This window comes from Dermacentor albipictus, unplaced genomic scaffold (assembly GCF_038994185.2).
Source record: "Dermacentor albipictus isolate Rhodes 1998 colony unplaced genomic scaffold, USDA_Dalb.pri_finalv2 scaffold_35, whole genome shotgun sequence".
Classification (NCBI taxonomy): Eukaryota; Metazoa; Arthropoda; class Arachnida; order Ixodida; family Ixodidae; genus Dermacentor; species Dermacentor albipictus.
In genome coordinates this window covers 1,679,600-1,703,494 of record NW_027225589.1, presented here as the reverse complement: position 1 = coordinate 1,703,494, position 23,895 = coordinate 1,679,600, and the positions used below count along the sequence as shown (strand labels likewise).

The 23,895-nt window shown below is 43.0% G+C and overlaps 1 protein-coding gene across 1 annotated transcript; it reads right to left on the bottom strand.

Moving 5' to 3' along the window:
* Positions 1-671: 671 nt before the first annotated feature.
* LOC135919730 (uncharacterized) lies at positions 672-17,131 on the bottom strand. Its single transcript, XM_070529910.1, has 4 exons — positions 17,035-17,131; positions 16,074-16,168; positions 2,183-2,517; positions 672-944 (listed from the first exon to the last, which is right to left on the bottom strand). Exons 2-4 carry the CDS (start codon positions 16,153-16,155, stop codon positions 672-674), a joined length of 690 nt encoding a protein of 229 aa, XP_070386011.1. The 5' UTR covers positions 16,156-16,168; positions 17,035-17,131.
* Positions 17,132-23,895: the final 6,764 nt, after the last annotated feature.

Below are 23,895 nucleotides of genomic sequence, written 5' to 3'. Positions count from 1 at the left end.
AGAGGGGAAGCTTCGAATAAAGGGAAAATCAGACATCCACCCGTTCGTAGCAATTGCTACAGAGGAACCCCAAACGGGTTCCTAAAAGAAAAGCCTCATAGTTGAAGAAAAATTCGTCCTGGCTCGTTAACAAACGATAACACGGCAATAAGCACTCGAATACGGTGAGAGAAATTACTGAGACGTGGAAAGTTCCCTTGAAATACGTATGGATTGCGAGTGAAATGCTTGTAAGAATTGAACTTTTTAAAAGATGAGGGGAATATGCGCTCACCGATAGTACCGCGTCCGCACGAGACCACCACCAGCCACCTTACTGAGACATGGAGGGCTTTGCGGCTGGAACAAAGCTCCCGTCTCTGCCGACCAAGCGCAGAAAGCGTGCGTTCCGATCGCTCAAGGCTTCGCGGACATTGCATCGTTCTAGAGTCTAGGAAAAGCTTAAACAGCTGCGAGCGCGGCACTCCTTGCGTGGGAAGCTGGCCCGAGCACAAGGTGCCATCTGCTATCTAGAAGTTCTTTATTAGCAATCAAAGCGTGCACATTACTACCTGTACGGGACCTCGAAAATCACAAGTGACATTGTGTCACTCAAAGAATGCTTCATTTTCTAGCTCATAGTGTCCTTTTGTCTCTTCTACAGATTCTTCATGCGTCTATAGGAACGTCGGCTAACCGTAAGGGTTCGCTCGGATGCCCGTGGATAACTTCCCGATGACCTCCTTGAGTACGGTGCTTAGTCTCTTTGTCGCCATGTCTACCCAGAATTCCTTGGGTAGCTGAGGAAACAGTTTGCTCGTGATTGCCGCAGCGCGTCCCATGGTGTCTCCAGCTCCTCTCAAATACACGGAAACATCATGCACAGAAACTGGAGTTGGTCTGCTGTGGTAATCCAGCGTCACTTGGTTTTTCTCGGATGTTTCAACAGCACTTGCGTCCACCAGCTGCAAGTAGATCAAACGAATAAGACTCCTATACAACACGCCTACTCGCAGTGTATGTTTAATCACTTTGCTTTGGCTTCTTTGATAGATAAACCCCAAATCATAAGCGAGATGTTTCCGGCGTTCGCGCTCCAAATGAATATTACTATGGCGATTGCTAAGAGGAAGGAAATGTTTGAGAATTCGAAATGTATGTTTAAGCTTAACTGTTTCATTTTTTTGATGTTTTGAGGCAAAGATGGATATGGCTGAAGAGATGTATTTTATTGTAATACAATGAGGAATATAGTGTTTCAATATGTGCTACGTGTAAAAATCGATTAGCTTCACATATTTTCCAGTGCAACACAAAACGAATAAATCTGGCCCGTTTTTAAACTATCTTATAATGTGTGGTATATTTACAATTTAAGGTACAACAGTAAATTTTTTTAATACCATGCGTGTCAACTAGATTCATACAGATAGTGTAAAGATATGATAATTCCTATCTAGAGTGGTATAGACAAGTTACAGAAGTATAAGCTCCTGAGGTGCTTCGCCGCTGTTGGTATAGCTATATACTTTACCGCTTATTATTATTATTATTATTATTATTATTATTATTATTATTATTATTATTATACGCATGTGGAAACATACAAACACACAAAGAAAATAGGGACAGAACAAGCAGACACCTGACACCGAGAGGGGCACAACGCCTGCCTACTTTTACCGCTTACTACCAGAAGCATATGCATACATGAGCATGTGGATGAGCCTGACCACTCGTGGCAGCGTTTACATATCACTAGCTTCGTGGATGTTACAGTGAGTTATAGCTAACGTCTGACTGTCAAGTACAAAAGAGCGTCCCTTGGCATCCCTCTAGGCAACAGATCAAAATTCGAAACTATGGCATTATTGTTGGCATTAGTGTCGAAGAATACTTCATATTTTATTGTACCCAATTGGCGTGAGAACTGAGCGAACCACAAGTGGAGTAATTTGAATTTCGCTCAGTATTTGGTCGTATTCCCGTAGGGTTTGATGAGTGACGAATAAACAAGGAACGTGTCCTTGAAGTGGCTATGACATAACACATCAGCGTTTAAATGAAACTCTAAAGCTGGGTGGGCTGTCTAAGTGTAACACGATCTAGAGTGTTTGAAAGCGTTGGGAACCTGGCTCACAAGGGTTGTTCATAACACATCATTCCTAAAGTTCTAAGCTTGCAAGGAATTAAAAAATGTTACCTTGAAAGTGACCGTAACCCTTGCACGTGCAAAGGTACCAATAGATCCTTGCTGTCCACCACATGTCTTCCAAGGCATGAAAGCTTCCATAAGGTGATCATCGGTGGCGAGGTCTACTTGAACGAGCCTGGTGCCATTTCGACAATAGCTGAATACAGGACCATAAGGTCTGAAGTTGTCCAACCCTTTGTACACAATGGTCCCTAGGAAAACGCCGGGTATGACTTCTCCCAGTTTTTGGTCAGGCTGTGAGAACTCCGGTGGCAGCTCTTTCACGACCGCATCAACCTTTTGGTAGAGGTCGATGCCGGAAAAATCACAGTCCTTGGCATCTCCTGCAAACCATTGTTGAACGTTTTCGCCATTATATTTTGAACACTTCAGTGAACCAAAATATTTGTAAACAACATTCATATGCAACTTGAAGCGGCAGTATAGCTGAAATAGTGTTTATTTCAATGAGAACAGTTTTATTCTTGAGCGGACATGCTACTGTAAAAACGAAAAAGAAATGTGTTTTCATTGTTAAAGCCTGTCTTGAAGGGGCCACAATAAGGGAATTCTTGGCACGGGCACCAGCATTAGCGCAGGTTCCAGCATACCTTTACCATCCACCACATGTCTTTCAAGGCGTGAATTCTTAGTATAGTAAACGCTAGAAGCGGTAAAATACAAAAAAATGCATTAACAAAGCCTGTCAACTTTAAGTGTACAAAGCGTGTACGAGTTATGTTAGGAAATGGCACTGTTGAGTGCTTTCCTGATTTCAGCTTATATCAGGCTTTAAAGGGCGACACAATATATTTGGCATATAACGTCATGCTAAACGCTATCATAGCCACTAGATCCCTTTTGCGATCCTGCTCTCATACCAACACACTTTCTAAAGCTGCTGTTATACCTGAGCGTAGGCCAATACTTCCTTGGAGTAATTTCCTATCGTCGAAGGTAGGCGTAGAATAGATATCGCTGCTTTGCTGTAACCGCTAGACGCTTAACCTCAGCTCGCGGCCCCAATAAGGCTATAAATCTCCAACCTCTAGGCTGCCCAAAAGTATACTCTAAGTGCTACGTGGCACCTGATGAATTATAGCGCATTATTTGGTTGCGTTAAGAAAGCATCCATTTATTATAAAATATATTGTACAAGAAGCAGAAATATTTTTGAGGAAAATAAGATCTAGTTGTTTAGTATTTAAAAATATTTCTAGCAGTTTTGTATCCACTGGGCTTTGTACTGAATTAAATGAATAAATGCAGCTTTGAGCACAGCGTAGCACAAACAGTTTGGCTGCAAAATATATAACGCCAAAAACTCAGATTGTCGGCAATTTTCTAGGCAAGGTTTTGAATAAAAAGCGAAGTTCTTGTGGCAACGCCTTCGGTTAGGTTGAGTAGATGTCACAACCGTTCTGGAATCATGCACAAAAAAAATCTAGTGTAAAGTAGTTGCAGAGAAAATGATCCGTTGTAGCAAAAGCGATGTACTGAAAAAACGTGATTTAAAATTTTAAATTCTTGGTCTGAAATACTCCTGATGTGTTGTCGTCGCGATTATTTTCTTCCGATTGCCTTTTAATACCTTGTTTTTTTTTTTACTCGCTCTGACCTTCCTTTTTTTTCTTGCTTTTGACAGAGGACTTAAATCCTGATTACATTTTCCTATAACGGTCCATGCTACCCAGAACAGCATCGCAAAACACGCCTGGTCTGACACCAAGGGTCTCAAAGGCTTTCTTTTTGGCATCGATGCCATCACACTACTAATAATTACACCGTGTACAGCGCCTTTTACTGTGGATGCTATAACAAAATAGGTTCTTGAGCATCTGCGCCGAATCAATTTTTTGCGTGGAAGCTATCGCGACTAAGACACTTCGGGGATGCATAGTGAGCCACTGGGCTGAATATCGCAAAACTATTTGATTCTGACATTATTCCGATCTCCTGCCGTCAAACGTACGTAAACGCCGGCACAATAATCCAGCTGGGACGCACGACTCGGTTTGAACGGCCAAATCAAACGTTGGCCCTCGTTTATAGGAGGTCATTTTTGTTACCTTCAACGCCAATACCACTGTCCACCTTGGCAAGTTTTTTTTTATTTATTTGATTGGATAATAAGAGGTGAGGGACGTGCTCAAATGGAGAAATTTCGACGGGCCGAAGCAGCACAGTGAAAGTAGGCTACCGGATGGGAAGGGTGGGGCCGTCGTCTGCGATTGTTCCACGCCCCGTTGATTAGTTTTGTGATGGCTGGTCAGAAGACACGGCAGTGTGCAACGTATATCTAAAAGTACTGCTAAAACGGATCCTCAGCGAAGCAGAGTTGGAAGACCGAAGCAGCATACGTGACTAGAAGGCTGGGAAAGGTTATGCTGCCACATGAAAAAATTAATAAACGCAGGAAAATTCAGTTCTCACAGGCAGCGGCAAGTACTCAGTGGAAAAGCAATCAGTGGACCGCCAACTCTTATTCTCGTTGAAAGGAGGCAGTCTGAAGATATTCCGCAAGCGTTTGGATGTTTTTTTAGCATAGTAAAGCATCTTTAGTGTGTATGTCTCACTTTGACATTGTGTATTGTGCTTGGCGCATTATAGTCTTCACGGCTGCTGCGCCATAGAAATCCCAACATCATCATCATCACTTTGACATTGTGAACTTTTGCAGTTTTGGGACGGAAGCATCACGAAGAGGCGAAGTGGCACAGCCTGAAAAAAAATTTGACCAATAGGCATTGAAGAAACCGACGTACAGTCGTAAATATTCTGGCACGTTTAAAAGAGATCCGCGAATATGTTACGTTCTCCATGGATTCATTCAAGCGCGGCGTGGATAGCTGAAAAGAACGCTCCTCAGCAACGTCCGCAGGAATTCACGCACGCTATTGCGCTTCGCGGTACGTAAAAGCCAGGGCGTGTGCATTTCTAATAGGGTAGCAAGCAAACTTGACACTGGCGAAGTGCTTTGCGCGCTTGCGCTTCAGCTAATTGATATCGTCCCATCTCGCCATCAAACGGTTCTAACAAGCCATGTGTTTGACGGTGGCGCGCTGTCAATAAACTTGTGAGGGGGCTCTATGCAATGGGCATTACACCCCCCTTTCTATTGGCAACTTGTACTACTATTGCCTGATATAACAGTGGGTTGTGGCACAGCAACCGCTAAGCCAATGCAGACATGGAGCAGAAGTGTCGTTGTCCACATCTTCATTCTATGAAATGAGCTGAAACCAATAACCAGAACGTACAAAGTGCACATTAACGCAGACGCTCCAAAGTTTGCTCGAATAATTGCCCCGTAACATGCCTCTTATTTAGAGCAAATATCTACGCCACGCCTCATTCAGTTCTTTCAGAAGATATGGGGAAAGATCGTGCATACTGCCAGTGTAATGACCTAGAAATATTACTGTCATTATATGATAGGAAAAGACAAATGTGAAATATACAGAGAGAGAAATGGGAAAGAACCAAGTTGGCAAGTGATACAGAGAGTTGAAAGATGCCTCTACAATCTCTACGAAGGCCCGGGTAGAGAGAGGAGTTGAAGTTAGCAAGGAGCGAGGGAAGTAAGAAAAAATAAGAAGAGAAGGACTAGATGACGAGCCAAACAGAAAGTAAGGCAAGGGCAACGATGAAGTCATAGAATGGCAATACAAGTAATTTTATGGAAAGGGTATAATTAACCTGAATCGTTTAGCGAGAGAAAAAGATTTACATTTTGATAGCACATCACTTGTAACACGTGCATGATTTTGATATAAATTCAATTTCGGCGTTACAATTACTTCCCTCGCAATGTCCCGGAAGAAAGTATGGGTTTCGTAATACGCATCTAAAGGGCCGAAGCGATTTTTTATATTTATTTACAAAGCCCTAAATTAAGCTACACACTTCGAACATTCTGTGTACATCGCCCTATCATACATGCAGTCTTCCCGAAATATAGAACCCTGCTGAGGGTCTTCCAGGACCGCAGCAAAAATCTCTACGTGGTCGAACAACTCCTCTAAGCAGGAATAAAACTGCTGTTTAAATATATTCGTTGATCCTCTAATGAATCCACGTACTGTAAGGTCATCGTGCAAAAGACCGTTAAAATTCGCCCGTTCGCTGGAGATTTATACTTTGTATGTTATATAGTTTTCATGGTACCAGAAATACAGATCCAAAACGTTTTCGAGCTCTTCTAGCCCGCAATAACAACTTCGCTAAAAGTTATTTCAGCGACAAGGTGCAACTTGAAAGGCCGCAATGTTTACTTCAGTTGAGGTGGGAATGCAACCTTGGGTGAACAAGGATATTCTATGAAGAAAGTCAGTCGTGCTGTTATTCACTATGTTTAAAATACAACACTTTCAAAAACAAAAAGCTTTGCTCACCAGAGGGCTCGTCTAATCCTTCGTGAAGAGCCTTAGACTTTTTGTGCACTAGGCCATGTCCAGCTCAACACCTCATATATACCCTACTTATTTATGTGTTTTGTGCAGGAGTATTTCACACAAGCAATGCAAGCACAAAGAAAACTAATGCCAAGAAGTTGTCACAGATCCTTGTTGACTTCAATGGATATATTGCATACGGTTATAACACACCGTCCTGACGTAGCCATAAATGGGCGTTGAAGTCTTTTATCGCACTTCCCCCTTTCTTTTGCTCTCTGGCTGTTTTTTAGCCTTGTCGGTCACGAAGCTACATTAGTGATATAGTCGGCCTCTCTACCTGATCATTCTTGCTTCTATTAAAGCCATCATCATTCTGACGCATTTCGCCACCTCACCATCAACCTGAACAGAAAATAAATGAAAAGAAATTGTCACGACTCACCCCCCCCCCCCCCCCCACGTATGTTTCAATGAGCCTTCGGTTAAAATGACTGCCTCCATCGCTATCGCTTCATGCAACACTTTACTAATGACAACTCCGGCGCCAGCGGATCTCTAGCTGATGGACGAACACTCACTCCGTATCCACATTTGAACCGCAGCTCTTGTGTGAACTTTCAAGGCGAGTTAAGCACTGCAATCGCTGGTGCAGTCCGCTGCTACTGTCTTGCCTGATACCGGGTGCACAGAAAATAAACGAATTACACGTCCGATGCTAGAATCAAACGTGTCTCGCTGCACGGAAAAGTGGGGATCTCTGAGGCTGCACATTTTTCTTTCTTTTTACATGGCTAGAATCAGAGGCATGCTGCCCTCGTAGGCGGAGAAGCCCTTTGAGATGAGTGACTTGTAGGAGACGCCACGTAGCACAAGCAAAAGCACGAGCACACGCGATACTTTTTCTACTAGCTCAAAGCTACAGTAATGAAACGGTCCAATAATAGTTATGTTGACACAGTATATGCGCCACAATGCTCTATGTATGCACCTTTCCTTGCCATTATGTCTGCCATAAGCATCAAACAACGGCTTCACCTTTGTGACATCACTGAGTAGACGTCTCACGGTGCATTTGACGGAGCTGTAGTTGGTCCTACGGCAGTGCTTGGGAACGGAGTAGTCGATGAAGTATAATGCATGCGAATTAAATTGCAGGACGTATAAATACCTGAAAACAAAGTGTTTAATTTTAACCTAATTTGCAGAACACATCGATAATTGAACATCTTGATGGGGCAGCGCAAGACGGCGTAGACAGAAGGCAAGAAACACACACAACAGCGCGGAACTCACAACTAACTTTATTCGAGGGCATACACAAGCTTTAGAGTGGCCCACAGTGTACAATGGCGACCTTAGTAGATTCAGTAAGCAAAAAGTCTTTATTGTTTGCGACGTTCAGTCGAGTTCGGTGTAGGCATGCCAGGTTGCCTTTATTCAGCCACATCGCATGTGAAACTCGCGCGCAGTATTGTAAATGCTAAAGGTTCCCTGCTTCTATTCCGAGTCAGTCAGCGCGCCACCTTGTCGCATATATCCGCGTAAACTCAATTTTACATCAAGCAGGGGCAGCACATACCCATTACGGCCTACCGCGTTACCCAAATTGGCGGCAAAGTGATTCAATGCATATAAACCAAAATGTGCGTAAAGTATCCTAATACTCATCACAGCAATCCTTTTTAAGCCAGCAAATTGAAAAAGTTGGAACTTTCGAGTATGATGAAGCAGCTGCCACTGAGAAATTTTATCGAAACTCCGTGCTACTAGCATTGCAAACTAAAACAAGTGAAATGAGTTTACTAAAACATCTCACTCTAGTTATTTTGTTGGTTGGCACACTAACTGAAATATATTGAACCAGCTAACATTCTATCATTTTCTTCTTGAACATTGAGTGCAGACTATAGGCATTCAGCAAATACTCACTTCAATTGTTACTGTTTAAAAAAAACACGCTAAAGCTATTCATTTCTCACAGAAGTCATCACATCTTCTATAGGCTACAATTTCCTCTTTGCGTTTGTGGTTTACTACTGTTTCGTCGCCCGCGCTTATTTAAGAGTACGGCTGTTTCGCACAGATATGCTTCATAACACATTAGAAAAAGACAAGCAGGGTTGCCAACAAATCGCAATCCGTGTCTGCACTTCTAGCCTATTAATTACGATAAGAGGGGATGAATGTTTACAAAGCAATTCTGTGTACCCAAATCCCGGTACAGCAGGAGGTCGGTGCAAGAGAGATTCTTTACCAAAACTATTCCGTGTAGCATTGTTTCCTTCACAACAGCTTTTTTGTTCGCATTTGCAATGTAGAAATAGGCCTGTGCAAATGCAGGTAGGAAACTGTATTGAACCACGGGAGAACCACTTTTTCTCTTCTACAATTCAACATGAGCTGGGAAATAAAATAGGTTTTATTAATGAGCTAGAGAAAGTTACTTTGCTTGAGGCTGTTGGTAAGCTATACCCGCCTGAATATTGAAATAGGCACCGGTACATATAGACTATAGAAAAAAATTGGGTTAGCAATAGACTTTTAGAATTAGATGTTCATTTTTTTTTCACGAGAAATGAATGACCTAAACACACGAGGTGCTCGTCTCTTCGGAGTCTGACTACTACTCACATTGGGCCTAAGTATACCCCACAGAGGAAGGAAACAACATGCGAGAAATCGATGCGAGACATACACAAAAAAAGGAGTCATTTATTAAGACGGGCGCCATAATTGAAAATATTTCGTAGTGCAGAGTCGAATTAGTTTGCTGTATTTCAATACATCGTATTTGATCTAAGCTGTAGCCTAGACTGCCCGCAAGCCATGAATGGCGCTGACTACGTTCTGCCTAAGCAGCCTGTCAAGGCCGTTCAGTTAAATCCTTGAGTATCTCCCGGAATCGAAATGTAACTTCGTTAGTTAATAACTCCGTGGGCAACTTAGGCAGAAATAACCTAGATGCTGTTACAACGTTACTCAACAGTTCTCCTGCCCCTCGAATGTACACGCTAATGAGACTGACTTCAACAGGATTCGGGTCACTGTGAAGAACCAGCTTCTTTCCTTTATCCTGGAAATTATTTTCGCCAGTCCCGTTGACCACCTAGAAAAAAAGGACCACGTGAAATGTTGGCAATAACCATTCCGCAACTGATATGCAACTTGTTATCCTAAATCAGCAGGTGAGCAGGTTACATATGACTTCACATGCACCACACCACAAAGGTGGACATCAAGTTGGCCTGCGTGTTTTTTTTTAGGTTTTAATAGAAACAAAAAACAAACGACCGACGCGTGTGACGGCGACGATATTATGAAGTGCATAGATTGAAAGACGAGGCTATATGGCACGAAAGTATCGCCATACTTTCAGCGAATATGACGAATGCTAGGTATGTCTCTAGCTTACCAGAGCATATAGCACGAGGTTAAAATGCAAAAATCGCACACTTTGAGCGCACACTTCAACCTGCAGCTCCCGAGACCGCTTCTCGTAGCTCCATCTGAATCTCATAAACAATGACCGCGACAGCTACTTATTCATACTGCTTTCACATAGGTAAAATTTTGCGGCGACATCAACTCGTCATGCATAAACATGCTGGTATTGAGTGCACACAGAAAAATAAAGCACAAGCACAGTGGTGCGAGTGTGTTACCTCGAAAGTCACCGTAACTCTGGCAGTTCCGTAAGTTCCAATGACTCCCTCCTTTCCATCGCACGTTTTCCAAGCCGCGGAGAGCTCCATGAGGCGATAAGTGATGAGGTCTAATTGGACGAGCTTGGCGCCCTTTCGGCAATAGCTGAACAATGGACCATAAGGTTCGAAATTATCCAAGCCTTTCAGCACAGGAGGGCCCATGGTTATTCCGAGTACGATTTCTTCCGGTTTTTGCCCTGGTGTTGAGTACGACGGGGGCAGCCGCCGCACAATGTTGTCGACCATTGTCTCCAAGTCGAGGTCAGAGAAGTCGCACTTCTCTGCACCACGGGAAAAGTGAAATATTTTACACCACTGCACCATACACAGCCTAATCAAGTGGCAAGTAACATTGTAGCGATTACAAGCCTGTATTTAGTCAGACTGCTTACTCTAGATAGAACTGAAAAATCGCTAGAAATCTAGAAAGCATAGACACATTGAAGGGCTTAGAGCTCGCACTAAGCCTCTAAAGAGCAAAAGGCCAGATACTTAACTACGCGGACCTTCACTGAGCAACGTATTTATAAATATCTAACTCCAAAGCTTTGTAATACGGCATACAGTTTTTCAATTTTTTAAAAAAATCATGATGTCATGTCTGGCGATAAAACAAGACTTCGCTCATAATTTTCTTTCTTTTTTTTTTACAGATTAGTATGATTCGTTCAAGTTTTGTGCTGCAGGTAACAGACATGGAAACTTAGCGAGACGTACTCATATTTTCTCGATCTATATAATTATTTTTTGGGGGGTCATACATTCTTCGCATCAAAGTGTAGAGTTGAAGGGAAGATGTTTTTAACTTAGAAAAACGAAGCTTTGTAAAATGTTAACCTGGTAGAAAATTTGGTAATTTATCTAACGGGTACAGCAGAACACCGTTAGCTGGGTAACCCTTAGTATAGGTGCACAAATTCGCATTTATAAGGTACATTCTAACTAATATATTATAGGTTACATTGTAACTAATACAAAATATAAGGTACGTTGTAACCGTTATATTATGAGGTACATTGTAACCTTTGAAAAATATGCGGCTTTAGAGGTTACGCTGCAGTCCTTTACTTTCTAAAAGCAAATGTAACCTCTAAAGGATGTGTTAAATTTAGGGGTTACTTCAGTAACTTATACGGATATTTTCTTCTTGATTGCATTCTATTTTTATAGCCAAACTAGAAAATTTGCACTGTTCCAGTACAAGATATTGCCATCTCGAATTGGGGCGATATTGTCATGCCTGCCAGCTGGCTATGTCCTCACCTCAGTTTATAGTTAGGCTGGTGTTTAAATTGTGGGACTATAAAAGAAGAGACTTTCACTGTCAATGCATTTCATTAAAGCTTTAAAGAGAGCATGTAATTTGCTCGGACTGGTATCGACCCAAACATTTTTCTTTCAGTGCCATAATTCAAACTTCTACATGACAATCTGTGGCGAGAAGAAATCAGAGGCAACTGACAGGCATCACAATGTTGGCCCCATTCGAGATGCAGAACATTTTAAATCATGACGCCATGATAGATTTTATAGGTTAGCTATAACAATACATCGCGATCACAATAAAGACATCTGAATAAATAGCCGAAGTAAGTAAGCCGAAGCCGAAGTAAGCCGAAGTAAGCCAATAGCCGAAGTAAGCCAATATAACTCAGCTGTAAGTTTCTAACATATACTGCCTCTGAGTTAATGTCCCTCTAAAATATGTGGAAGCCAAAAATACCTTCAGTTCCTAGAGTATTACATACTTGTGCAGAAAAGCCACTATTTATTAAAAATCCATCTTCCAAAGGCACAAAATTACTTGAAGTAAACTCAATGAAGAAAAACACCTGGGGAAGCAACATATGCATGAGTATTGTAGATTAGCCATAATAATTTAGTTCAGGTGCGCAAAAGCATACTGCAAAGCGCTGCTGGCAATAATATTGTGACAATGAGTTGTTTTAATGTAGTTGAAGGCAATGACATTATTTCACTTCCTAACTATGCACCTAGCCTTTGTAATAAGCTGTTCCGTTTAATATTCTGTGAATGTTCTCGAAAAATAAGTTGGAGTACTGTCAGGTACGAAATTCTTTATTACAAGTTTTTTGTTCTACAAGGTCTGATACAAAATACCATTCATGAGAACTCCCATATACAGTCATTGAAGCACAACTGTGTGAAATGACAAACATCAGAATTGATGCTATTTATTAACTGCAATACTAGATTTCTGCACAGGCACAGATATATATACCGATCTGCTCACTGAGCAAAGGGCAAATAGAGTGCATTACATTTTGCAAAACAACCATCTACGTGGGTGAATGAAATGCTTAAGCTATGTTTATAAGAAATTCTGAGGTCTACGAATACACGAATGAAATAAAATTAACCAGCCTTCACCACAAGGGAGAGGAACAAATGACTAGAGAAAGTAAATGCACTGCTTGTGACTAGAAGTAAACAATGTATGACGTGAAAAAAAAAACAGCTGCTTATGGTGTAAGCCTCTCCCATCTTTGGAGCTAACCAACAGCATTGAAGTAAATCACACATTATGTTGCTTTTTTCTTTCACTTCAGAGTTGGTGAAAAACATGGAAAGCAGCGCGAACAGCACTACTCCTTAGATTACATTTTTACTGCTTAGGAGCGCAAAGAGACGTTTCAGACGGGTAGAAAGCAGTCCTTTCACTAGCTTGTCTCCTGGCAGCACAACGTTTTGCACGAGAGCAAGCATTTTGTAAAATGCAAATATATATTCTAGGTTCTTAACATAATATGCCAAAAGGCAAAAAATAAGTGCCCGCTGTATTCCAGACGTGGAGACAGTGATGACTTCGGCTTGGCTGCCAGCAAAAACACATATCTTCTCAGGAGCGCAGTAAATGTGAGGTGCTGTTACTTGGAGCTCATCAGCTGGCAATGCCATCTACGAAAAGAAATTAAAGATGACATAAACCACTGCACGAAATTTATTTATGTAGTTTAGAGCATGGCATGCATGTCGCATTTTCCCACATAATAAAACAAAGATATGTACGAACAAGGGCAAAAGGAGAGAAGTCAGCTAGGAAAGCTGGCACTAGTAAACCGGGCTGGTGTGTTACTCACAGTCAACATGCATTGACTGTGCCTTAGTAGTTTGGATTTCCTAACTCACTGAAAACAACTAACGCTCAAAACTCGCATCTGTAGGCTAGTGTAGATTGAGCCAGTTCCCCTGCGTTGTTCTCTTAACAGTTCGCATCTCCTTACGCAAAACAATATCCACTATCAAACGTTAAACACGAACGAGAGCACGGATACCTGTCCAGCTCAGCTGCACTGCACGGCTCCCAACGGCAGACGACGGGCGCGGCTGTGCTCGCATCACTGCCGACGGCGCCGCTAATATTAGCGTATTTTCTGCATTGTGTATAATTATTGCGAAGAGCGACAGCAACGGTATCAAATATTGCGGCTTGTGAGCGTCGGTGATTCATTCCGAAGCGCCATAAGCGTTCGCTTCGACGTGAACCGGAAAAGGCCTAGCGACGATATCGGCGCCGCCGAGCGATGAGCTGCGGTAAGGCTGCCGACGTTGCCATAACGACCACTCCTCGGTCGCTACTTCGCTCTACGGATGCGACACAAATGGGCCCCGGTAACATCATATGATCACATCCTATCTACGGCAAGTAAATCTCGCCGTTCGCGAGGAAAGCCGCCGTCGAATGGCGGCCCGCGAACGGCGCGCGGCGGCCTGCTGTGCCGGTTACGTGGCCGAGCCTAAAGTGTCGTTTTTGAGCGTGGAAGAAACACGGATGCATTTCCGCGCAAATCGCTGCTTACCCCTTTGCTGTCTGTCTCTCTTTCTTTTTTTTTTGCACTTCCCTGACCTATACTGAAAGACAAGCTGCAGCCTAGCTATATGCTGAATACAGACAAACCAACAAACCAGTACAATGCAAGAACACTTACCAAGTTCGTCTATTTTCCCATGCGATCCGGGGCTGTGGTCGCAGTAGTCACAGCGAATGTTCACCGAAATGAGGACACTGAAGCGCTCACAGTCACAAAATGGCTCTTTGCAGCGGCCGCGCATTATCCCAAACAAGTCTCTGTTCGTCACTGCCATTGCCACTGACAAAATTTGCGCCGAAACTAGCAACAAAACACACATACACAACTCACAACGCCATGTTTTCAACTACTTCCCGTCATGCAATGCTAAAACTATATACGGAAACGCGGAGAGATGACATAAAAACATGGCCGCTGTTTCCGTACTGAAGTACAGTAACTTAAGCACGATTCGGACATTCAGATCCCGCTGCACATATTCAAACGAAAACAGGTTCGTTGAGGGTAAAACAAAAACACAAGCTTATGGACATAGTGCGCTCTTGGAAACAATGCTGCTGCATTGAACAGAATTATTCTATATAGCTATCATGGTGGTAGAACTTCAGCCAACTGTACTTTTCATCTGTCTACCCGGCTCCGTGGTAATGGAGCGGCTGTATGCGGCTTTTCCGTGCTGGGTATGCTGCGCTTACATGCATTGGTGCGTTGCATCAACCGTGTTGCTGCTGCACAATATAGGGACATGTGGCGTGTTGCAGACGTTGACTCGTGCCGTTGCTGTGTGCTCAAAAAATAACGGGAGAAACGTGCCAAGCGTTTTAATGATGCATTTTGTTTGCTCCGAATACGCTCCTCGGCTGCAAAGATTGTTTGCTAAAATGCTCAGTTAATATATCTTCCGTTGGGGCAACACTCATTAAATTCTTTGGACGCTTTCTAGGCAACGGTGCATTGCGCTGGATGGCTGTAATATGAGGAAAATGTTCGTACATCACTCTGCGATTGAGCTTGCTCCATGAATGCACCCAACCAAATTCGCACTGAGTAAACGCGGGAAAAGGCCCTTCCAATTTCCTACCATATAATAATAACAACCATGCTTCTTTTTTCTCGCCTCATGAAGAAGTCAGAAGTCCCAGAGGAGCATTATTTTATCATGTTATAAGCTAAACGTATGTTAAAAGGGCTCCCCAATCCGTGAATGTGAGACCCATAAGAAACAAAAAAAAAACACTTCCGGCGTCATGTGTCGGCAGCGGCATGCGACGGCAACGAGATAGATTTCTGCAGGACACATGTAGGGTCTGTGAAAAGCGCTAATCGTATATAATACTTGCTCAGTCGATGGTTGCACTTCCGGCAAGAATCGTCATTATTCTTGCAGAACGTTCTTTTCTCGCGGCCTACTTCCGATATGCGGCTCTTCCGGCTCAATGAGTAATTTGCTCTCAGTCAAAATTTGCGACTGGACACCCGTACAAGTGCTCATCAAGTGGATCAACCATGTGTGCACGCAGGTAGCTTATCCTGCACTTTGTTAATTTGTAAATTGCGAACTTCCCCTCCATATAATGTCTCCATGGGGTCTCGGTTAAAGCTTACTAAAATTCTGTAGGTTACAATATAGAGGTTACATGCTGGCAGCAGATCAATGTATCTAAAAAGCAGCACCCGTCTCACTCAGTTTTGTCATTGTAACCCTTAGTATGAGCAACATAAAGAAAATATCAAAAGGACGGGCGAAGTAACCGTTATTTTATTCGTTACTCATGTTTATAGGTATGCTTATAGGTTACCAAGATTAGAGTGTATACCCCATCCCACTGTTTTATATTAACATTGATAGTTGTATTTAGTCAAGCATTACTAACCACCAGAAGCATAGATATTTGTATTCAATTGTCTTAACATTTATGAATCCCAATACTGGTACTGTTATAAAATTGTCCATGCGATTCTTTACCTGATAATTCGTCGGCCTGTGCAACGCAAATGACAATGCCAGCGCAGGCAGCGAGCAAGCCCGCTTGTGTTCTCATCTTCATCTTGTAGATGGTACTGCGAATAAAGTGTGAAGAAATATCGTGTAAATTTCAGAATTTCTGTAAACCATTTTCTTCTGTAGCAGACTTTTACACACGTTTACCAGCAACGACGAGAACGAAAAGAAGGACAGTGGGCAATTTGTGCTGAAGCGCCAAAACTAGTATTACCACGTCTGCGATCAAGAGAGAGGGTGCCGACAATATTTATGTCAAACGTTATGGTTACACTGTTTCAAGTGCAGGTGTACTAAGAAAAAGTACAATTGTGAAGACTAGAAATACCATCAATTGAGTATTTTATGGGCAAATATATACCACAACACTTTTGAAGAAGCATGCCGCATCAATTACCCCTTGCTCGCGCCCTCACAAATGCTCTCAATACTAGCCTAATACACAATTCTGAACTTTTTTTCCGGGAATGCTCTGTTAGTCAATGCTTTTGTACCCGGTAACAAACCTTAAGCAGCTATCTCGAATCATCCGTGCGGAAAAATATCAGTAAACGCTCAATCTCCCAGGTATCAATGCACATGATGGACTCATTGACCTTATTCGCTATAGCAGCATCGATATGCTCGCTCTATTTAAACAGCCGCGAAGTCCAATTCTAAGAAAATGTTGTGTTTAACTAACCTATTTCTGTTCAGTATCACTATTCTGAATCTAGAGATCCAACAAAGTTAAACAGTCTTAAGCAGCAGCAATACAGTATTCGAGCATGTCAACCCCTTATCGATAGAGAATTGCACAAATACGATTGTCCCGAGGAGAGATGACATGTTGTCCAGCATTTCATCGCAACGGCACTTCCAAACCAAACGTAAAAAGTTCACATGGCTGATAATATGACAATAAGAAATATAAAGGACTACTCACAATCTTTGGTAGATATTTCACTTATAACCAAAAATGTTCCTGACCACAGTGTGGTTCGCGCTGTGTGAATAAAGTCTAGTATTCCGAGTAGTCGGACTGCAAAGACCCTGTCTCTGGGTTGTACCTTCTATATATAGCCAGAATACGCTTGGCATGTGCGTATTTCACCAGCACAAGCAATGCGTTCATCCTCGCCTTAGGACGAGCGCCACCGTGCGCGATAATGACCTCAACAAGGAAAGACGGCTTCACAATACACAAAAGTGGCTTGTTGTTGACACGTGCGGTGACATCATTTATGAGGGTGCCTTCCACATTCGTTTTGTGGCTCACTTTAACTTGTCTTTGTATCATTTCAACGCTACCTCACCTGTGATCATTATTTTTGTTGGTTCTGGCTATTTAGGATGCCTAGTGTCTCATTTCCCAAAACTCCAACACTCAAGCATCCAAAAATGAAAAGCTCCTGCCTCTGCCAAGCGTGCGCGTTCAAGAGCTCGCCGTCTCTATAGTTGGTATAGCTACAATGAGGACTTTTTTTTTAACCCTGCTTTTTTAAGTACTTCACAATTATGGAGGTATTAAACCGGCGCTTGCCTAATAAGCATTTTCTTACTGCACACACCACTGATAATTTTATTTATTGCAGCTTACCGCAAGTGCCGTTATCACCTGGTCCTTATTTATCGTACAAAGCACAACCTGTTTAGAATTCAAATTCCTATTTGATCGGTGCGTACGTAACGTTGCATTGACTGTGAGACAAAGTGTCTATATATTCGATTGAAACACCACGTCTGTCTCACTGACAATTTCATTTGATAGCTCATGTGCTTTTTGCGCTTTGCTTAAATAATGGGCTATCTATGTGCTAGCTATTTGTGCAAACGAATACACGACAATGTTTGAAGGTAGTACTGATTACCGCCTAGATTTTAGTGGAGTTGTGGACAAATGAGATGCTAGCATTCACACGGATCACCGCGGAAACTATAACAGAGCTTTGGCAACATTTATTGAGTGGGATATTAAATTTTTCATAGTGCAAGGGTTCAACAGCAAGAAGTCTTGTCGGCCTACGCCAATCATTTATTAAATTACTGATGTAGTGGTGCTCTAAAACACATTTTTTTCATATTTACTGCTCAGATGGTAATTTTGCTATTTTACTTAATGAGTTAATGCAACAGTCATTTATCTGGACTTTTATATTTCGCAGTTAAAACAGTCATATTGAGAAATGCCACGAGCAGATGATGCCCAAGAAAAATGGAAAGATTTGGAATAGTTTAGTAAGGTGAATTGAGAGAAGTCAAATCTCGAGCCCATGATATACCCTGCGTAAGCAACGGTGAGCCGCTCGACAAGGATCGAAGGAAGGAGAATAACTTTAGTAAATCAAACGTATGCAGCTCAACGTACATGCACCCCGGTTTCCTGTGCTGCACTGTAGAAGGCTATCTGAGGCTACCTGTACGACCGCTGTTAGAGACACTGTGCTAAAGTGTCGCTCGGTTTCCTCGCAGTACCAAAAGCCAAGACACAGAGCAATACAGTGCCACAATGTCAAGCGTGTACAGTCTGTTTCACAGTCCAATCAAGCTTAGGTGTACAGAGGCAGTACTTTTAAGGCTCTGAATTTTGATTCAATTCTCGGATTTTGCGCACCGAACTCGCGATCTCATTACGAGGCACGCCGTACCAGTGGATTGCAGATACATTTTGACCACCAGAGTATCTTTAACGTGCCCCCAGTGCACGGCACACCTTTAAAGCTCTCGGGCTGACGTTACGCGACAACCATAACCTGAAATCGTGGTTTTGTATAGAAAAATAGTGATTTCTCTTTCAATATACACGCCTGTTTTTCGCGAATAGTTCTTCGTGAGCAGCAGTATAGTGCGTGACGCAGATGCTACACAATATTTATTATCTGCGCCTTTAAGACTCGACTCCACTCCGTGCGCTGATAACACCGTATAGCTGCTTCGTATTTCTCTTTTCGCTCATACTCTCTCGGGCGAGAATTGCGACCTCGTCGCGTTGTGCCCCTCGCGCTGCCAAGCGGTCGTCGCTTGCCCCACGTTGCTCAATAGCGGCGGTCGTTTTCACCCATATGGACAACATTGCGATGTAAACAAGGAAAGTCGAGGGCGGTGCTCACGGTACCAACGCCTTGCGTTCACAGGCGCCGCATACTTGTCGCGTTCAGGAACACGGCGTTCGCCTCAGCGCGTGTATTTTTACTGTTGCAAGTGTAAGAAACATTGCCCCTCCCCCAACGATGTCAGACGAACCATTTAAGAAAAAGACAACGCTCTCGCTGTGCGTGGCTTTGGTGCCTAACGAAAGTGGGAGCAGCCAGACAAGGAAACCTCCCTTTAATAGTTGAAAGAACACTTCTTGTCTTTATGGTGAAATGCGGCTACGTACAGTGGGCAACTCTGTCCGAGCCACAGACCACTGGACGTCAGCTGGGCCAGTCTGTGGGATTGCATCCTTGGACTCGTCCGACCTGTCAAAGCAAGACAATACCGCCAATCGCAGCGTATTGTTTTGCTGTGTAAACTTGTTAGCCTCTTTATGAGTTGCCGTTCAGTACAATTGTATAAAAATTAACGGCAATCCTGTGTTGAATTCATCTGCGCTTGTATTTTAATAAAGCGTAATATTTGCATTTTTCTATTGCCATTGAATCTCGGTCATGAAACTTGCTGAACAAGTAAAAATAAATACAAGTGCGAAAAGCACGCGTAGATATTGCTCATTCCAGTGATTTCCTTTTATACTAGTTTCTGTTTATTTACCTGTTCTTTGCATAATTCGAATGCTTACTATTTGAAAAAACACGTTGAGAGTTTGCGTATAAGTGCAACATTCATAGAGACAGAGTCCAGGCGTGGACGTGTTGCTTGCTGCAAATCTGGCAACAGCCACATTTCACTTCGTAGCTGGTCTGCATATCTTACAGATTCATTGCTTGCATGAAGAGCGAACTATAAGGGCCTCTCAAACTGTGGCGTTTTTTAACATGAAGGACTTAAAATCAGCGCATCCACCTGCTTCTAGGACAAAATTGTAGTGTAGGCTTCATTTCATTTATTTGTTTTATTTACTACACTGCTAACCCGAAATACAGGGGCTTTTCCAGGATAGTACAAGGAAACCCGTAAATCACAGCATCCGTTAACATAGGTCATAACAACAGTCTAATGCTACTATCTAATGCTACACGATGAAGCAGTCTAGAAATGCAAATTCAGTGTCATGCAAATTCAATTTTGTCTTATTTGTTACCACAGTGACCATAGTTTTGTGGTTGCTGTGGCACACTGAAATTGGTTGTACTGCTATGCTAGACGCGTTCTTTCCAAACGTTAAATCTATACACGACCGGTGACGCATGGTTCGCAAAGTGACGTCCGTGTAGCACTCAATTGAAAACCGTTCCAACAGGAAGGATACAAAACACTTGCCGTCGAGGCGTGCTAGGTCGTCGGTAATGTTGGCGATTGGTGGGTATGCTATTTCGTTTTATTATGTTTTTCGACCCTGCAAAGGGAGCGAAGAATCGCCGCCATCCCACGTTTTACATATGGCCATGAGGGTCATGCATCATAACATGGTCGATAAGATGAGAACATTCAGAGCCACCAGCGCGACTTTTTCTTTTCGCGTATACGCGTGGGGTTGCGCCGGGGGAGTTGTGTTGTGGGGGAGAAAGACGGACGGAGGGACCAATGGGGTAGCCATACGCGCCTTAACTGTAAACGTGATATTTGGGCATTTCCCATGGCGGCCGTTTCTCATGAGGAGCGCCAAATGCACCTATTTAGGTGGGGACGCCCTCGGGTTGGAGACAAAGCCCCCTAACAAGCACTTAGCGCCAACAATGGCCGAGCACCAGGCCAGGAGCACGCTTGTAATTATTTTACCAGCAGGTAATCGGCGGCAGCAATTTCCTCCCACAATCGTGGCGGATTGTCTTCAAAATCGCCGTCTGTGGTTGGTGGCCTGTGGTTCATATCTCCATTGTTATCCTTCGTGTCATTGTTTGGTGGCTTCTTATGGTAACACTAATTGAGATTGAGGCCCTCAGTTCCTTTCTTCTCGTTCTTTAAATGTGTAGGGTCTCGACTTCGCGAGCTGTGGTGCCTTGAGGTAGCATGCCTGAGTTTATTGACTAGCTCAGAGACTACGTCCCGTCTGCGGTAGAGAGGCTGTTCTGCATGCACTAACCATGGACGTGAGTGGTGGAGCTGGCTAACCACTACAGAGCAAGTTGTAGTGAACCAACATAAATTCCCCAAAAAGAGCAGGAGAAAACGGCGCCTAGGTGAATCTTATGCCGAAAGCATCTCATGTATAATGCTAAGGCCTGGGTTCGTATCCCACACAAGGCATGGTGTTTTTTTCATGTACTTTCATGTTCTTTCATGTATCAGTTCTTTACTTCAATTTGGAACTACAGGCAAGTTCCTGTTTCATGGCCTTCATATCATTGTATGCGGGCTTCTTACGATTTGACTAAAAAATTGCTGGCCCTTGGATATATATATATATATATATATATATATATATATATATATATATATATATATATATTATACACGTGCTACCATGTGAAGGGATTCACATACACGCATAGTTTGCCACGTTGACACTCCTAATGCTAATACATTCGAAATATTTGTATTAACATGCTTTTGCTAACATGCTTACAACAAAGCGAGTCATGTGCCAGACTTCTTCCTCTTTGTAATGTGTTTCTGGCCAGAAACACATGACGAGGAGGGAGAAGTCTGGCATGCTACTAAGAAAGAAGAAACAACTTATGATACCTTTCATTCAGTGTTCGCCGAGGTAATTTACCCAACATCATTGTTCACAATAAGAAACCTCAGCGCAAAAAACATAGTTTTTGTATGTTGCCTGTCGGCAGCAATCCTCAATGAAGGCGCTGAAAGTATCATGTTCGTCACATCCCAGTGCTTTTCCTATAAGCGTGAGTGGAATTCAAAAAACTCTTCCTTGATGCGGACTGCAATATCTTTATACTCCGCAATAGTCTTAACTAGGCACTGGTTGACTTTGGGCATCGAAGAATAAGGCTTTCGAGTGAAATTATTCAATTGATTGTAATGTATCCGTACCATTACGAAAACTACGTTAGTCAAAGAATTTAAGCCCGGTTACTAATGTGCCACTTTTTCTACGAGCGCCTTCATACCGCCGGGTGAAAATTTGTCAGCTCCCTCAATCTTAGGAATACTGGACCTTCCTGTTCCTCTATATTTTCTTTCGTTTATACTTTTTGGTACTTCCTTTTTCAAGGGCGTAAAGTAATTTGCTGAATGCAGCTGCAATATTACGGTAGAACCCATGTAACCATGAACGCCGACGCTAATGATATTAGCATTGAGGCAAAGCAGCGATACGCCGCATTGCTAATTCCTAAACGCGCCATGTATGAAAAGTGTATGGAGCAGGGCTCCCCAGTCGCCGCTTCTCTGTGGTGCCCCTGCGTCATTCAAAAGTACGTATGCGTATATGCGTATATATATTGAGACATTACGTAAATATATGTCAGCGAGTTCAATTTGTGCAGTACTGGATAAATCGTTTGTTATTGTTTGACGTTGAAACACGGCGCATACCAAGCTACTCAGATGCACATACACGGTGACTGGAGAGAGAGAGAGAGGAGGTGTTTATTTTTAATTATTATTTTAAATATTTTATTAGAGGAGGCTTTTATACTTGGTCAGCAGTGGTTGAGGCGTAATGTACGCTCCTAACCGTTGCCTCAATTCTGCCGCAGATCACGAAGCATCTGAGCTCAAAGAACAGCACTATGACAGCACCTACTGACAAGGCGGACACGTGTACAGCCGGCTACCATCGCACCGTCACGACTGCATGGCAACTGCGTACATCGGAACAACCGCGCTGCGTCCGGTGGCTGCCGGCGAAGACAAGCCTTCTTAAGCGGCTGGCTCTGGACGGAGTTCTTCATTTCGGCAGCTGTGGTTATGGTGTAAAGTACGGTCCTAACCGCTGCCTCAATTCTCGCGCAGGTTGGTGCTTTGGTAATTTTTTTTCATAGTCCTTCACAAATACCCTATGTGCTACCACCGCTGCTGCCTTTTCGCTAGGTGTACTACTGCTTGTGTTTATTACTCTGTGTGCTTAACCGCGATGCCGACTAACGCTGAGCTGGCAAGGGAAATTGAAGTACTCCGTTCTGAAGTCGCAGAGATGCACCAAAGCCTGATGGCTTTTATCGACTTGTACGAGTCTGTGAAATCAAGGAATGACAACCTTCTGCAAGAAAACAAATCTCTGAGTGATGAGAACAAGTCCCTCGTGGATAGTAACAAAACCCTTACGCAATGAGTTGGTGACCTGGAGCAGTACTCGCGGCAAAACAATGTGAAAATTAAGGGCATCCTAATAACAGACCATGAAAACTGCCTGTCAATTGCACAGGTCTTGGGCGAAAAGATCGGCTGTCCTGTGGCTGCTACTGATACAGAAATTGTTCACTGAGTACCTGCTAAACAGGGAACCATCATCATAGCCCGATTCTGCTCTAGGACAAAAAAGGCAGACTTTGAATCCTAAGTGCGAAAGGCCCGACTAACTACGGCCCTTATTGGGCTCTCGCATAAGCCGCCGATATCTATTTTTCGTCAACGATCATTTAACACCGGAAAATAAGGGACTTTTTGCGCAGGCGCTAGAACTTGGAAATCTAAAGTGTGGAAATTCGTATGAGCTGACAACTGTGCTATCAAAGCCAGAAAGTCGGAAGACAGCCGTATGCACCACATATCCAGTGTGACTGATCTATATTCACGT